This window comes from Lepisosteus oculatus, chromosome 5, assembly GCF_040954835.1.
Source record: "Lepisosteus oculatus isolate fLepOcu1 chromosome 5, fLepOcu1.hap2, whole genome shotgun sequence".
Lineage (NCBI taxonomy): Eukaryota > Metazoa > Chordata > Actinopteri > Semionotiformes > Lepisosteidae > Lepisosteus > Lepisosteus oculatus.
Genome location: NC_090700.1, coordinates 8,292,799 through 8,310,439, shown reverse-complemented (window position 1 = coordinate 8,310,439; position 17,641 = coordinate 8,292,799). Strand labels below are relative to the sequence as shown.

The window sequence follows — 17,641 nt, the reverse complement described above, 5'->3', positions numbered from 1 at the left end:
ACAGGTTGACTTATTTAATTTGATTATTTATTCATATTTAACATAGGGCAGTTCAACCTTCCAACATTTTTACAGACATTGTTGTGGAATTCAGAGACCAAATTCAGATTCTCCAAGGCTCTGGGGGACTGAATAGTGTATGGAAGTACTATTTGGTCTGTCTGCGTTTAAAATTGTGAAGCTCCATGTGTGATAAGAAAAAATAATGTTCTAAGGTTAAATGAAAACTGTTTTTAATAGGGTACATTAAATGTATTATAATTTTCATGCATTTTTTTAGTTTGCTTTAAAGTGTAGCTTTTCTTTAATTGTTACAAGCATTCTCAGCCTATGAAAACATGTGAAACCTTTTTCTGTTCATTTTAGGACAGCAGTAAGTGAATTCTAATTGTAAAATAATCTGTTTTTCTCCAAGAATGATTATAAAAAATTATCTATGCAATGCAAAGATTATGTGGTGGGACTTCTGGACCTATGTCGAAATACAGAGGAGGTTGAAGCCATTTTGAACGGAGATGTTGACTTGAACCCATCCAGTGAGCAACATGGCCGCCCCAACCTCATACGGCTAAAACTTGCCATTAAATATGAGCTTAAAAAGGTGAGTACATAAGTTAAGGAGCACCGACACAGCAACTACATAAGATAGTTTAAAGTTTAAGTAAAAGCATATGCAATAACACCAGACAGAATTATTGATATAATTCACTGTTGGCGGCGTGATGTTGTAGTGCTTAGTTTTGCTGTAGTGCAGTACTGGGGCCCTGGTTTCAATTCTGGACCTGGGATGTTGTCTGTATGGAGTTTCTATATCCTGTTTTGGGTGTTCCTCCTACGATCTAAAAATATAGTGGTAGGCTAACTGATTTCTGTGAATAAAGATAAAAAAAAGATTTACTCTGGTGTGAGCACACTTGTGTTTGACGTCCCATCCAGGGCATACCCCACCTTGCCCCACACAAAGACACACCGGAAGGACAAGAAAAGCACAGGGAAACTAGGAACAGGACAGAGCAGGAGTGTCCCCTAGATGTGGAGGGCGTGACAGTACCCCCCCCTTCAAAGGGGGCTCCTGACACCCAAAAAATAAATGAGCTGCACATCACTGGGGGGAGGAAAAACCTCATTTAACTGAAAGGAAACCTCTGGGAGTCCATGGCTGAGAGCTACCCCTTCCTCCAGGGTAAAAACCTTTATTGTGTAGAGAAAGGGGGGGGCCGGGCGGGGTTCTGGGGGAGCGTGACAAAAAAACAGACAAAACATGTAAAAAAGCACCCACAACAAAAAATAAACCTGGGAGACCAGGGCAAAAAAAACACACGTAAAAAAGACTCACAACAGATATGAACTCAACATTCTGTCATGGATGCCGGGAGTAACTTCCCGTGGAAAGCCAGATATTCGTATGAGGATGTCAGGAAGGCATGCCACTGAATGACCTGCTCACTAGAATAGGAGAACTGAAAAAAGCCCATAGCGATGCGGGAAAACAAAAATAGAAAAAATGCCGCTCCCAGGGTAAAAAAATGGCTCAGCATTCTGTCAAGGATGTTGGAAGGGCATGCCTGGAATGACCAGGAGACCAGTAGAGACCCTTTGCGTAGCAGCAACACGGAGGTTAGCCCAGGCTCACAGGGTCAGACGATGTCAGATAGAAACCTATGCCCTCAGGCAGCGGAAGAGACGACCTGGTGCTAGGCGGGTCTCAAGACATCCGGACCCTCAATGCTGAGCCAGGAGTAAAGGGAGACCCGGAAATATATAGGCCCACACAAAGACACGTTGGAAGGAAAAGAAAAGCACAGGGAAACTAGGAACAGGACAGAGAAGGAGAGATGTAGAGGGTGTGACAGCTCTGGCTTCCCTGCAACCCTTAATAGGATGATGCTGTTAGAAAATGGATGATTAATTGTCATCTGTTTGAATTAAAAAAGTTCTTCATACAATACTTCAGTCAAAGGGTAAAACCTTCCACTATGCTGGTATAATGGCAATCTGACTGGCACTAAATCAATCTCTTTTCCATCTTCTAAAAAGGCACATTGCCATGCTTTGCTCCTTCAGGTTGTCATCATTAGGATTAACCTCTTAGCTAACATCTTGAAACCCAAAGGAGTGATGTTTACTGTTGCTTGGAATAAATCCAAATCTTTCTCAGTTTAGGAGAGCAATTAATTTTAGATTAAGGCAGTAATACTGAATTTTTACTGGATTTACTGGATACTGGATTTTTAAGTGAAAATGATGGTTTAGGAAGGTAGCCTCAAAAATATCAATACTAATCTTGCTTTTATGTAGTGTCCACAGCATACAAACATAATAAAGGTTTCAAATGAAATGGATGCCATCTAGGATTTGTAGTTAGTAGCTAATTCCAAAGATCCAAAGATCTCATCCTTCATTTCTTGAATGAATGAATGTTTATTTTCAATGTTTCAGCATGGTATGAACATATTGTGATGGGGTAGACAGCACATTTTGTAATTTTGGTTTTAATTTCCTCTGTTTGGTTATGTCACCAGACCAGGTGTCGTCACTTCCAAAAAGAAAACCACCTTGCTGTACAAATGTACAAATGGCGACTACAAAGTCAAGGATTTCACAGTTTCAGAAATAACATTAAAACAACTACAATAAGCTCAAAGAAACTGAATTGTATTCAAAGCGTTTTCTGGTACGAAAGAAGATTTCTCCAGATTCTGCTTTTAATGTAGAGTCATCATCAATAGCCACAGGTGCTGCAGTGGGTTCATACAATGTCAATAACATGTCTGTTTTCACCCATGTTCTTTCTGTGTAGTTTGTCGCCCATCCCAACTGTCAGCAGCAGCTCCTCTCCATCTGGTATGAGAACCTCTCAGGGCTGCGTCAGCAGAAGACGGCTGTGAAATTCCTCGTGGTTCTCGGTGTGGCCATTGGGCTGCCTTTCCTGGCTATGATTTACTGGATAAGCCCCTGTAGCAAGGTCAGCTTGCTCCCACACAAACTGATTTAGTGCACTCACTGTCTCCCTATACACACAGCACATCAATACAGGATCAGCATTTGTTTAAACAGTTTCACTTTGTTTTTCTTAATGTCTTCTCTGGTAACCATTCAATTGTTATAATAATAGAAAGATCAAGTTCCTTATCTGAACCTTTTACTGTCATCATGGATGCTCACACCCATCAGTGATCAAAAAAATATTTTTATTAATGATGGACTTACATGCCATGTGAGAAGTGCTGAGGACTGATGCTTATTATTATAAAGGCCAATATCAGGTGGTTTATTGCTTCACATTTATTTTTTGCAGCTGGGGAAAATCATGCGTGGTCCCTTTATGAAATTTGTGGCACATGCTGCTTCTTTTACCATTTTCCTTGGCCTTCTTGTCCTGAATGCTTCAGACCGGTTTGAGGGGGCTGCACCACCATCAAACAAGAGCAATACTGACAATCAGCTCTACAGAATGCAAACAACCATTTTCACCTGGATGGAGATGCTCATCATTTCCTGGGTCATCGGTGAGCAAATGACTTTGGTCAACAATTGTTACAGCATTTCACACTGCCGGCTTTACTTAAACCTAGGCGTCACCCATTCTGCAGGGAGTGCTGCAGGGGAAACTGTTGTCCCAGCTTTTTTGGATGGTAGCAAACCTACTGTCACTACTGACAAAGAAGTAAGAGTAGCCAATTAACCTCTACCTGCATGTCTTAGAGAAGAAATGAAAAATTATGTGGAGAAAACTTGAATTTTAAGGGAGCATGTAAAGTCATGTTCGGAACGTGAAAATGCTAACATTAAACATTTATTACTTCTCTAGCACTTTGATCTTTAACTTAAAAAACGATCAGGTTTAATGTAGTTTGCAATAAGCCTTCTAGAGTCTTCAAGAATTGACAGGCTGTTTATTTATATGGGGAAGATCAATAATATTGCAAGAGAGCATCTGAAATGAAACCACATAAAAAGGTGTGTGTTATTGAGAGTGTGGAGGTATAAGTACAGAATTGAATTTGGAAAATTTTAAACAGAATTTAATGTGTTTGATGCACGAGCAGCTTACATGGAAGGTGGTAATAGTTTTTGTTTTGAAGTCATTGAGCTCAGTGATATATTAGGTTTATTGTTTTTTGGACATACTTATGGGGATGAACAAAAAGCATTAAAATCCCAAGACACATATTTTGTACTGGTTCACTACTGGATTTATTTAGCCTGAGTTAATTATATAAGAAAACATCTTTATATTCTGTTTTTTTCCTTCATCATTAAAATGAAGTTCCCACACAGCAGTATTTAGATAACCTTCTCAAAGGTCAAGGACATGCTGAGTTTTAGTCTGTACAGTTTGCATTCCTATCCACCATCTTTGACAGGGCGTCTTTTAGTGGTTTGGTTCTTAAGTGCTTTGAGAAATCACTTATTCAGTTATCTAAACAGAAACTGGCAAGACTGATATAGATTGAAATAGGTTTCATATTAATTTGAAGTGTTCACACTGATTTTAAAAAGTGCAATTTATTTCTTCTTCATGCCAACAAAATCTCTGCTTTAAACATTTACTGTATAATTTGAGCAACAGAGAACAAATAAAAATTTCTTAAATGCAACATTTTCTAAAAAAATAGCCATTTTCTACAATTTCATCTGTGATCTGAGGTCTCAGGTGTCAGGTCTCTCAGGTCTGTAAAACTGTACTTTTATTAATATCTTGAATAGCCCATTGAACAGTAATGAATTGAAGGGTGCTGATGTGAAATTGTGTTAAATTTTATCATGCTGTGTTTCTACCCTTTTTTAACACCTGATACTGTGGAATGTTTAAATCTTTACATTTCATTTGCAACAATTGTTCTCTTGCTGTACTTAGACGACAAAATATGAGCAACAAATTTACAGTTGAACTGCAAGCTGATAACATGAAAAAAAGGTGTTCAGTTACCCTTGACGAATACACTTGGCTGACAGAAAGTCAGCTGTTTTGTGCAAAGGTCTCATGCACGATGCACATTTACTTTTTAAAGCAAGATAAAGAAAAAGTTAAACTTTTTTTTTTCGAGTTACTGCATAATCTCCTTTAAAAGGAGTGCTTCTCCGTTCAAGGTTCTGTTTTCAGAACTGGAAGTGTGAAGAATGCGAGTTCACAATGGGGGCGGAAGTCTTTAAGTCATAAGCCTTTATTTCCTGTAACAGTCCTGTCATAACACTTTACTATAAATAACACAGTGGCGCTGTTCTGTTTTTCTTGCAGGGATGATATGGGCAGAATGCAAGGAGATCTGGTCACAGGGCCCACGTGAATACCTGCTAGAGCCCTGGAACTTACTGGACTTTGGAATGCTGGCCATCTTTGTGGCATCATTCATCGCAAGGTTCATGGCCTATTGGCATGCATATAGGGCGCAGTGTTATATCAACATGAACAATGTCAAGAATCTGACAAATGCATCTCTGCCCTATGAGATAAAATACTACACATTTTGTAAGTATGAACAATACTGCATTCAACCATCCTCAAACTCCAGATGAATTAATTCAATAAGAATGCAGTCTCACATCCCTGGAAAGCAAAAACTTAGTGACACCCCAAAAAGGAACCTTTAGTAAACCTTTTTACCATTTTTTTACATTAAAAATGAAAACAGAAGACAAAGGGCACATTTTAGATAGACTTAAAATTAGATTAAATACTAGTGGTTAAATACTAAAAACCCAAAATGCTACAAAAAATGGTAGTCTCTCATATTCCAATAATTTACAATATGTTTAGTTTTCTTGTCCCACCACTATAGGGAATGAATTTGATATCCTGGGTCAGTGATGTAACAGAGCTTAATTTGTCTTAGGTCTTTTATACTTGCATTTATTAATGGTGACTTTACTTCAGTTAATAGACACTTGTTTTGCAGTTACTTAATTCTTATGTCTTGTGTGACTAAATTAATTACTAAAAAATGACTCATTTTAATTAAACAGACATTATTTTCTTTTTTTTGTATTTCAGATCGTAAATATTGGCTTCCCTCTGACCCACAGCTCATTTCTGAAGGCCTCTATGCCATTGCAGTGGTCTTAAGCTTCTCCAGAATTGCATATATCCTGCCTGCCAATGAGAGTTTCGGCCCCTTACAGATCTCTCTGGGAAGGACGGTGAAAGATATCTTTAAATTCATGGTGATTTTTATCCTGGTTTTTTTGGCCTTCATGATTGGAATGTTTAATCTCTACTCACACTACTTTACAGAAAAACAGAATAAAGCCTTTACCACGTAAGTATACATAATCCAAAACACATATGATTGTATGGATAAGAAAAAAATAGAGTACCAACCGAGATATTCTGTTACATATACAGTAATGACATCAAGTGGGGAATGAACAGTTCAACATTACTGAAAATAATTTAACTGATAATGCAATTTATTTTATTATTTTTAATAAGAGTAATTTTTATCAATCATATAAAAAAGCATCTCTATTAAAAATGTACATTTTTCCACAGTTGATTTTGTTCCTATCCAATGATTAAGCTGTCATTTCGGTGGCTTCTCAATAGATGCTGATGTCCATGACAGAGTAACAGATACATTTAAACAAGTTTCTTAAAAAATAGAATTAACAAGTAAACTGCACAGCCTTTTACTTAGACACAGAGGCATCTAATCTATTTATGTTGCCTTTTGCAGCATATTCAAGTATTTAGATAAAAACTTTCCAATTCATGGACAATGGAATAATTAATTTAATATGCTAGACCCAGGAATATATATATGCAAGTATATCGAGAGGATCAGGAAGTTTACACCTGATATTAAACTTTGTAGTTTTTAAAAACGTTTACAATACAGTATGTCACAGTTTGTGCCAAAAACATATTAGGATTCTTTGTTCTGTGTTTTGGCCACGTTGTGATTTTGTTTTATATATTTAAATTATGTGATCAAATCCATTTTGACCTGAGCGTTACATTTTTTTTGTGCACCATCACGGGCTAAATAAAAAAGGTGCAGGACTATCTCGTTTGTGAATTTTAGCTGTTGAATTTCAATTAAAAGCAAATATAAATGATGCAGTTATCTCTGGCAGTGACGCTGGATTTACAAATCCATAAATTAAAAAAAAAAACGTTTCTTCCACCAAATACAAATCTGCTGAATTCAAGAGTGAATGAACTAATACTGTACATGAAAACACATTCTTTAAATATAGGAAATCAATTAAATGTGAGTGAAACTGTTGGGTCAGACATTAGTGTGCTTATCCAGGTTAAAAGTTCATCATGTCAATTTGCATATAGATCACAGTGATCACAAACCTTTGTGCACACTTGGAGATAAGGAAAAAGACATTTAATTCGAATGACAACAATGGTGTCTTCTGTTTAATTTCATTGGTCCAATGCATGATAAAACATATGTAATCTATTTTCAATTATCATAGATTCCTTCCTAGAAATGCATTATGAATAACTAATTGGTTATTAGTTTGAAACTTTTTTAATTTCCCTGATAGAATAGAAAAATACATTATACAATATATAGGAGTTTTGCATTATGTTAGTGTGTATAAAACAATATGTTATATTCTGCGATCAGTGAAATCTAGTTTTATAATATCAACAGAACAGCCAGACCTTAACATGGTCTTTACTGGACTGTGTTTAGTCAAAACAAGTTTTGGAATGCTTTTAAGTAGAAAATAAAGGCAATCTTTAATGGTCAAATATTAAGAGTAATTTGTAAAATGTTTGAGGTTTTGAATATATTTACAAATGAGTAATTATTTCACCTGAATCTAAAATATGTATGACTATGAAATTAATCTTAGGTCAGCTGTCACCCTAATCTTTCAACTTATTTGGATTCTGATATATGATGTGGTAGGAATGTAGGAAACTATACAGTATTTTACTAAATTATGTGGGTATTTTTCTTTTGAGTATTCTGAGTGTAATTACAGTATTGATACTTTATATCAAAGTTACAGTGCAACAGTAAAAAAGAAACATCAGGGAATGAATGAAATTGATACTGTGTTGCACTGTGTAGTTCTTCTCCACTGAATGTCAGAGGTGGTCATATATCAGAGATTTCATCAGGTGTGCATTATGTTTTAATAGCAAATTGTTCAGCTTGCTAATAGGCACCCAGTGTTATAAAAGATTACCTGTCTGTGAAAAAAGTCCCCTCTAGTAGTTTGGTCTGGTGATAATGGGTTACTACATAATTTGTTTTGCACTCTGGATCAATAATAGAATGTATTTTTGCTGAGCTTGGAAATGAAAGGAATCACCGTTGAGATGGTTTACCTGTAAACTGTGTATTACTTCAAAACTGTTTGCAATATCTTCAAAATGATGCTACAAAATAGCCATTCTTAAGATGAGATGATTGCAATGCTGTTTTATTTTGTTGCTTCATGGGGAAGCTGTGACACATATGCAGAATGTTCTCTCCTTTTTGCTATGCAGTTTTGTCTATTTTGGATTATTTTGATGTTAAATGCATTACTCACATTACTGTAAATACTCTACCAGCAAAAAATACTGTTCAGTGTTGACTCCCTGCTTATGTTCCCAAGACTTGTGTAACTAGTTCTGAGGATTCTGAACATAAGAACTAGAGGTGTTGTGACATTTGTACAGAGTGCTGAATTATTTCTGTGAGCCTCTTGTATAATACGCAATTAAAGTATCATTTACATGTTCAGATTCAGTTCAGTTTGAGTTGTGCCATTAACTTCACCTTTCACTTTTACAAGTTTCTGTATGCATTCAATTCTTGCTTGTGTTTGAGGTATGACCGACTGCTTTTAGATACTTACAATAGACATCATGGGAATTCAGCATCTTTATCTTAAAATAGTTTTAAAGGACTCTTCAACTGATAGCGTTGAATTTTAGCAGGGCTTCAAACAGACCAAGAGTAGCAGAGGGCTACCCAGTGTCCTGTGTGGACAAGATGGCTGGATTTTATTTCCCTTCCCGTGGTGAGACAGTCCGTGATTCCTCCACTGGGAAGGTGGGGGCTGAAAAAGCCCCCACCTTCCCAGTGGGGAATCTGAGGATGGCTTGGCTGGACAACAAGTGGGTGGGTCCGTGCAAGGGCGTTGAAGTGGGAAAGGAGACCAGGAGAGAAAAATTCCCATTGTCAAAGCGCACTTTGACGGACGGGCCCCTCTAAGGAAGAAGACCCCCAGAGCTCGATAGTCCCAGCTCCAGCTGATGAAGACCAGGCCTTCATTGTCGACTTACGCCAGCTGCTCACTGCGTACTTTGGTCCTTCCCAGATCCCTTCTGCTCCCACGTCCTCAGAAGACAGTCAGTCCAACTCCAGGACTTCAAAGTCTCTCTCAGGGATGAGGAACATGGTGGGGGGGGGGGAGTGAAGTGATCCAATCCCCCCCACTGTTGGGCTGTCCCCACGATCTCTACCCTTATACCCCAGGTTCACCCCCTTTTTTTCCCCTCTATCCCCACTTTTTAGCTTTTCCCACTTCTGCGTACGGGGGACGTGTGCTTTCTGTCTGCTTTCCTAGCTTTACCTGCTCCATGACTAGTGGGAAAAGGGGCGATAGAACAGTGTTATTGATACTCCAGTTTCTTTGTCGGCAGCGTGGGGAATGACTGGCTGGAGAGGACCGTACAGAATCACTGACAGTTTTATTGCCTGTTTCATTATTTAGTAGTGTATGTGTGCTAATCACAGAGGCATAGAGAGCAAGTGCAGGCTTCTTCTGGTTGCTGTAGGTTTATGATTACTGTTGTTTCTTTTAGTTAATAATAATAATAATTATATAGCGATTTTCTGGACACTCCACTCAAAGCGCTTTACAGGTAATGGGGACTCCCCTCTACCACCACCAATGTGCAGCATCCACCTGGATGATGTGACGGCAGCCATAGTGCGCCGTCACATCACCACACACCAGCTCTCAGTGGGGAGGAGAGCAGAGTAATGTAGCCAATTCATAGATGGGGATTATTAGGAGGCCATGATTGATAAAGGCTGATGGGAAATTTGGCCAGGACGCCGGGGTACACCCCTACTCTTTTCGAGAAACACCCTGGGATTTTTAATGACCACAGAGAGTCAGGACCTCGGTTTTACATCTCATTCGAAGGACGGCGCCTGTTTACAGTATAGTGTCCCTGTCACTACACTGGGGCATTAGGACCCACATGAGTAGTAGCGCCCCCTGCTGGCCCCACTAACACCTCTTCCAGCAGCAACCTTAGTTTTTCCCAGGTCTCTCATCCAGGTACTGACCAAGCTCACACCTGCTTATCTTCAGTGGGTTGCCAGTTGTGAGTTGCAGGGTGATATGGCTCCTGGCTATAGTTGATAAATGTTATATTAAATTAACTTAAAGACAATGCATTAGTACTTTAATGATCATATGAGGGAGGGTTACTTACTGTATGTCTTTTAACCATACATGCTATATACTATAGTACATTATGCAATTTAGTTATATAATAACTTTATATATAACTTATATAACTTGGTTATATGTGAATTTGGATATTCTAAGCAGTCCCTACTTGAATCTGTTATTGTATCTGTCTGACATGTATCTGTCATTGAAAATAGACACCAACACACTTTGTCACTACTCTTCTGTGTGAAATCCAAGATAAGATAAGATCACTTTATTGGCCATATACAATTTCTTGTATTAAGAATTTTTCCTTTCACATACTCCAGCTAGCTCTCCATGAGACACACAGACAGGAAGAGAAGCTTGGGGTCAGAGCGCAGGGTGAGCCATTTATACGGCGCCCCTGGAGCAGTTGGGGTTAAGGGCCTTGCTCAGGGGCCCAACAGAGTAGGATTCCTCTGCTCGCCGCAAAATACAAACCAGCAACCTTCTAGCCACAGGCGGAAGCTACAGAGCCACCACACCGATGGTTGTTATTTCGTAGTACTGTATAGGTTATACTTCAGTTTCACAACATCTGAGTTAACTGAAGTGTTTAACTTAATCTACAGAACCTCTTTGAGTGGCTCATAGAAAGAAGGGAAATTATGATGTTGATATTCTGGCCACAAATGCACCATTTGTGACATTTATTTTTTCTGTCGCTTTAAAATATCAATTCAGTTGAAAAAATAACCAGAAAATAGAAAAATAAACAGAGGACAGCTTCTGGCACTGAATCACTTTAAATGGATTTATGTTTTTGTAGTGGCTACATTTTTGATACAAAGTTATGATACTAAATATTTAACATAACTTATGATTCAAACTATTTATACTAATTTATATTAACTGAAATAACCACATCCAGAGTGCACATATATCAAAGTCATTAATATGTCAACTATGAATAATATCTGTATTTAGCAATGATTTGTTTGTTGGTTTTTTAAGGGTCTTTAAAATTATTAGATTCTGTTTTCTTTTTGTCTTTCTGTTGCAGAATTGAAGAAAGCTTTAAAACATTATTTTGGGCCATATTTGGACTATCTGAAGTGAAAACGGTTGTTATTGGTAATGATCACAAGTTCATAGAAAACATTGGCTATGTCCTGTATGGAGTGTACAATGTGACCATGGTCATTGTGCTGCTGAACATGCTGATAGCCATGATCAACAACTCCTTTCAGGAAATTGAGGTAAAAGCACAACTTATTCTATCTGTCTTATAAAGTATATATACGATGGTCAATCTTAAAAGCTCGGATGAAGAGAGTTCAGAAGTTTTCATTCCATCACTAATTCAGCTGAGAAAACAAAACTGGGCTTGTCACAAAGAATTTTGCGGTCTTCACTGTGACAAAAAACAGTGAAGCTCAAAACATCTAAGGAAAGCAAAATCCAAATTATTTTCTTAATTGTCTATAAAGAGTAAAATGTTTAACATAGCTATTATCTGTAAATGTGGCTGATTGGATACAATTCAATATGTGTGGCATTGAGCAGAATCTTTCTTCGTATCACATTAAAAGACAACCATTGTCAGCCTTTGCTTTCTCTCTTATGAATGTAAAAATTACTCAATGTGCTGTATGATTCCTGCTGTCTGTTCCCTGATTGTTGAATGCTCGGATGTCCTGCATTGACCTTTTTGGTGTCGTGCCTGAGTAGAGCACCTTATTACACATCAGTCACATCTGTTACTAATTCATTTTGCAGTAGGTTTCTATTAATTGAACTATTTTATTTTTTATGTGATGGCATTTTTCTTTAAGGAAAGAGGAACAATGTCTGGTTTGTAAGAATGTGATTTTACCACTGAATGGTTCACAACTTAAAGTTAAATTAGATTAAGTGGTAAGAGTGTGGAACTGTTGAAGCTGATATCTTAGCTTCCTTCAAGGAAAAGCTACAGCAGATGAGATCTTTGGATCAGGTAGCTACCAGCTACTATACCAAATGGGCTATATGAGCCCAGTGGCCTCCTCTCATCTGTAACCCTTTTGTGTTCTTAAATTAATGTCTTGCAGTTTTAAATTAATGCATTAACTGATTCAGTTTTACTATGGTATCATATCTGTTCAGCTTCTTCTTTTTATTGCAAAAGAGCACCTTTTTATTGTGCAGTGTTATCGACATAACTGCTGTTATTCTTTCTCTATTCACTGCTGCAAGATTATATGCTCTTCAAAATAAATTAAAATAGAAGCAAAGGATTTTAATCTGTAGACACAAGAGCCCTAAGGACAATAGTGCAATGGACGTTTAATTAAACAATTATGCATTTACTATTTAATGGTGCTGTGGTATTCAATCATCAGCAGTATCATTTAACTGTGACATACAAGGTCGCTCTTGGAGATCATTATTTGTATATTATCTCTTTAAGTAATTGACATTAAGAGAGATGTCTCCCAAGCAACAACCCTTCTGGAATGTAATTGAAATGAAATGAAAATGGCAGCAAATTGATAACCTTTGTGTACAGGCCTTGTACAGTATTCCTCCTCACATTCCATTCCAGGCTTTCAGCTGTGCAACAGCTGAGTTAATGAGAAATATACTTTTTGCAGCTCGGTTTTGGTAGTAATATACTGTCTGAATGCAAAAGTCTGATTTCTTTTTGCAATACAATGCCCTTTCTCATAGCACTTATTTAGTTTGATGTGCTTGAATTATAAGTATAATAAACTACTCATTTTATAGTGTATTTAAGTTTTAAGTATTAAAGACAGAAAGCATAAATTGAACAATTGAAGTCCATTCCAGATAATATCACAGTACTGAATGTCACTCTATATTTCATTACAGTCCTTCTTAATACACTTTTTTTTAAAAATCCTAAATAAAATTAGAATACAGATCATTTATGATCATTTATGATTCTTTTGCCAAATTTCACTGCAGCCAGGATATGAAGGGTACTTAAAATATTCAGTTTTCCCTGAATATCAGAATCAGTGTTTTTCTTAGAAATACTCAAAAACCAAAATATTGCTGAAAATATAAAATATGTGAATGTAATTTCGACAATTAAAATCATCTATATTCATATTTATTTCCTGTCCTGTTTGTGGCTGATACAGGATGATGCTGATGTGGAGTGGAAATTCGCCAGAGCTAAGCTGTGGTTCTCCTATTTTGAGGAGGGGAGGACTCTGCCTGTGCCCTTTAACCTGATTCCCAGCCCCAAGTCCGTGGTCTGCCTTGTTTTGAAGATAAAGCAATTCTTAAAGGTTTTGTTGCGCATTCAGAAAACTGATACAAACGGAGATGCTGAGTTGAACGAGGTGAGTTTGCCTCTAATTAGTTGCCACTAAATTGATAGATCTGATTTACTCTAAATCCCATTGTCAAACTTAGATTGTATGTCAACTTCAGTTTTAGATTGATATTACTATTCATATGAAATATACCCAAATTACCGACAATGACTGTGATGAGTTATTTCACCCGAGAGCCAAACTAAATACTGACCATGTGACTAGTTTTAAGTTCAAGTTCAAGTTCAAGTTTATTGTCATTACACTCATATACATGGAATATGGTATAACGAAATGCTATTTAGCTAGCTCTTGGACATAAGTAGTACAAAGAGAAAAACAACAACAACAACAACAACAACAACACAATTGTGTAGCAAAAGAAAGACAGAGACAACAGGCAATGTGCAAAACAACAAAAAGGTAACAGGAAAACGTACTTGCAGTAATTAAATGCAGTTATTAATGTTTTTGTTCTGACTAACCCATATGAAGATAATCTTTGGAAGCTGTCTTTTCACAATCCTACCACAACCCCCAACTAGCTAATTTGCAATGAAAAAAAAAGTGATTTTAACTGTATGGCCTAGCTAGTATGACTGACAATATGATGTGGTTAAAGGCGCCACCAAGTGGCTATATGAGAAAAACGAAAAAACCCTTCTGGGAGGAAAAATGGGAGTATTGATTTAAAAAAATGATCAGATTGTTTTCAAAGTTCACGTCTCTCAAGTCCTAATATTATTTGATTTCCACCTAAAACAAACCTTTTTTTATTTCATTTATAAAAATATATTTCATTTATATTTAACCATTTAAATGTGGTCCTTACTCTCAGTGATCATTAAAGATCCCTGGGCATTTCTCGATAAGAGTAGGGAGTTATCCCAGGGTCCAGGCCAAATTTCCCCCTTCGGCCTTACTGTAGCCTCCAACTTGTCCCCATGTTGGCTTGCACTGGCCCTGCGATGGACTGGCTCCCAGTCCAGGGTGTACCCTGCCTTGCGCTCGTTGCTTGCCGGGTAGGTTCCGGCATCCCATGACACCGTATGGTATACAGCGATTTGGTAAATGACAGGACATTTAAATGTGGGCTTTAAGGTTCAGCAGGGTCTCTGCTCTGATACGAACTGACGTCTCTTCGAGGGCAGGGTCCCTCCTTCCGCCCTGTGCTCCTAGTATAGACTCCAGCTTGCCATAGCCCTTGCTTACAGTATAATACTGGTAGATCACAATTGTACAATCAGGGTACAATTCAAATGGCTACAGAAAAAAGGTGGAATGCATTAATATATGTCCTACTTCAAGTACATTTCCCTCACCATCTCAGTATTACTTTCAGTACTCGCTGTGGTTTGTATTAAAATATAGAGTACATAGTAGGCTTCCTTTGACCTCTTTACATATAGCAGGTTTCTAAACAGAGAATGTGCTTAACTTTCAAGTATATTGGAGGAGGGTGTTTTTCAGTACCACGTATGATTTGTGTTCTAAGTTCAAAACCGTTTTCTTTTCCCAAGTTTCCCCAAATTATTTCCTATCCAGCTTTGATTTAGACAATCAGGGCATCTAAGCAGCAAGTCTCTTACAAAACAAACTAGCACCATTTCGGCTCAAGGGCACATCGGAAAATTACTTTAGAAATTGAATATATTAAAATGTCTGCATTGTTCTAGGTGGTACTATAGTACCAAAGACATTTGATAGAGTAAGTGTTAGAGTTAGAGAGATAGGATGGCAATTTTATAGTTCCATCTTTGGCACATTTCGTAGGTTAGACTTTTAACACTTGGACCAAAGTTCCTTTGAATACCTAACCCTCTTCAGAACAGATTACAGGATTTTTTGATTAGACATCCGTTATTGACAGAAACAGAAAGCTGTCGATCTTTTGAAGACTAACAGTTTTTCTTCTTGCCGTTTAATTTCTAGCTGGGCTCAGACATGCATTCAACTGTTAGAAGTTCTAACTCTCCAACACGGTACCAGGTAATATTATCTAACAGCAACAATCAACAACAGCATATGATTAAAAGCTTATCAGCTCTTGCAATGTGTTTAGAAGGTTAGGTGATTAAACCACTTACAAATCATTGAATAAAATGCATCATAGACCACAGTACAGTACAAAATTAAGCAAGCAATGTTATGAATATTAGTGGCCTGCTAAGTCTCTTGACCATTAAATAACCTATTCACTCTGTAACCTTCCTGTGAGTCCTGCCATTAAGGGTAAAGAAAAACAACAGCATTTTGTATGTTAGGCTTTGATTTGCATAAGATTATTGATGAATCAACAAATCGGGCCAATAATCGAGTCTTCTAGACCATTTCATATACTACTGATGCTTATATGTGTGATCATTTATAAATGACAATATTTTGCATTTTACAGAAGATAATGAAACGTCTCATCAAGCGATATGTGTTCAAAGCACAAATTGATAAAGAAAGCGATGAAGTTAATGAAGGTAAGGTAGAGCTATTTGATTATTTGGTCCAAGCAAAAGTAGCTTTCTATAGTCTTCTCTGTAGCAAATTGTCTTTCAGTTAGGATTATGACTTATGGTTAAGTCGATCTGCTGAAGTCAATCTTCTCCATATTTGCTTACGACTTCGGTGTTCAATCGGGAAAAGAACATGACCAATGTCTTTCACTTTCTGCACTTTCTAGGTGAGCTGAAAGAAATCAAGCAGGACATTTCCAGTTTGCGTTATGAACTACTTGAAGAAAAATCCCACAACACGGAGGACCTGGCTGAGCTGATTAGAAAACTCGGAGAGAAGTTATCAATTCAGACAGCACACCAGTAAATAGGAGGATATATTTAATATATTTTCAGAGCAATTTCAAACCAACACACTTTTATTGCTGTTGCCTTGAAATATCAAATAACTAAAATCACACTCTGTGGCTGATGAGGTACATGGAAGAAAATAAACTTATCTTACGTTTCTCATGTTTAAATATTTAGTCTGGCAAATTATATTTTTTCATTCAAGTTCTCAGATTTTTCCAAATGCCCCAAGTTAGTGGCACCATTTCTCTCGCTGGCCTTTTTGTAGTTTTACTTGGTAGTGCCAAAATGGCAGAACTAAAACCACAAAATCAGTCTTGTGGACTGGCTGCATAATAAGGTTTTAATGATGCCGGTGTCCTCTTAAAGCAGGGCAAAAGCAAATAGTGAAGGCACTGTGAAATATTTTGTATTTTGTATGTTTGTTAACTTATGTTGCTGAAGCCATATCCTTCATATAATGATGCTACCTAACTGAACAGGTTCTTTTATCTCTCTAATGTAAATCTGCAATAAAAAATAAAATAAAATATTTAAATAAACGGGCAAGGAATATGAGAGGTTAGTGAAGGTATGTTATAATTACAATTTGTTAGTCACTAGACCTTCAGTGAATTAGCTTATCACACAAAGTTTTTCAGGATGATTTTTGTATAAATTCAGTGCTGAACTGTTACAAGCAATTCAGTGTCACATTTTTTTCATTACATGTTGCATTATGGATAATCAAGCACTGTACTGTATTTCAAGAACCTTGTTCTGAAAGGTTTCAATCTGGAGAAGCACTTCTTTGGATTCACAGCTAATTGCAGGTCATGCATTAAGCATACTGTATTTGCAAACAATATATGTATAGAGAGCACATGGAGGCCTACCAAATATTGCTTTTTTTTCATTTTAAAATGGCTTTCAAGTTATCTATGAAAGAAAACTGTCCTGCATTTTTGACAGGGTTGTCACTCCTTTAATAGTTTAGAGTTATACAGATGGCATGTCACGGTGTACAGCTTTATACTTCAGTTATGCAAAACATCATTTTATGTATAATTTTTGTCTCTTTTTTCACCTCCCTTCTACCCTACAAAGACATCACCACTGCCATGTTTATAATGGATGAAGTTTATGTAAACACAATTGTTTTTATTAATAAAGCCATTATTTTGAAATATA

General features: G+C 37.1%; 1 protein-coding gene across 2 annotated transcripts in view; it reads left to right on the top strand.

The window, feature by feature from the left end:
- The window catches only part of trpc6a (transient receptor potential cation channel, subfamily C, member 6a), a 39,025-nt gene extending 21,384 nt beyond the window's left edge, over positions 1-17,641 (top strand). For both annotated transcript variants that reach the window (XM_015341704.2, XM_006628064.3), the window contains exons 3-12: positions 416-601; positions 2,801-2,965; positions 3,299-3,509; positions 5,243-5,473; positions 5,996-6,260; positions 11,414-11,609; positions 13,497-13,700; positions 15,606-15,662; positions 16,069-16,144; positions 16,348-17,641. In XM_015341704.2, coding sequence (XP_015197190.2) covers positions 416-601; positions 2,801-2,965; positions 3,299-3,509; positions 5,243-5,473; positions 5,996-6,260; positions 11,414-11,609; positions 13,497-13,700; positions 15,606-15,662; positions 16,069-16,144; positions 16,348-16,487 — 1,731 coding nt within the window. In that variant the 3' untranslated portion in view covers positions 16,488-17,641. The remainder of the gene's footprint in view (positions 1-415; positions 602-2,800; positions 2,966-3,298; positions 3,510-5,242; positions 5,474-5,995; positions 6,261-11,413; positions 11,610-13,496; positions 13,701-15,605; positions 15,663-16,068; positions 16,145-16,347) is intronic.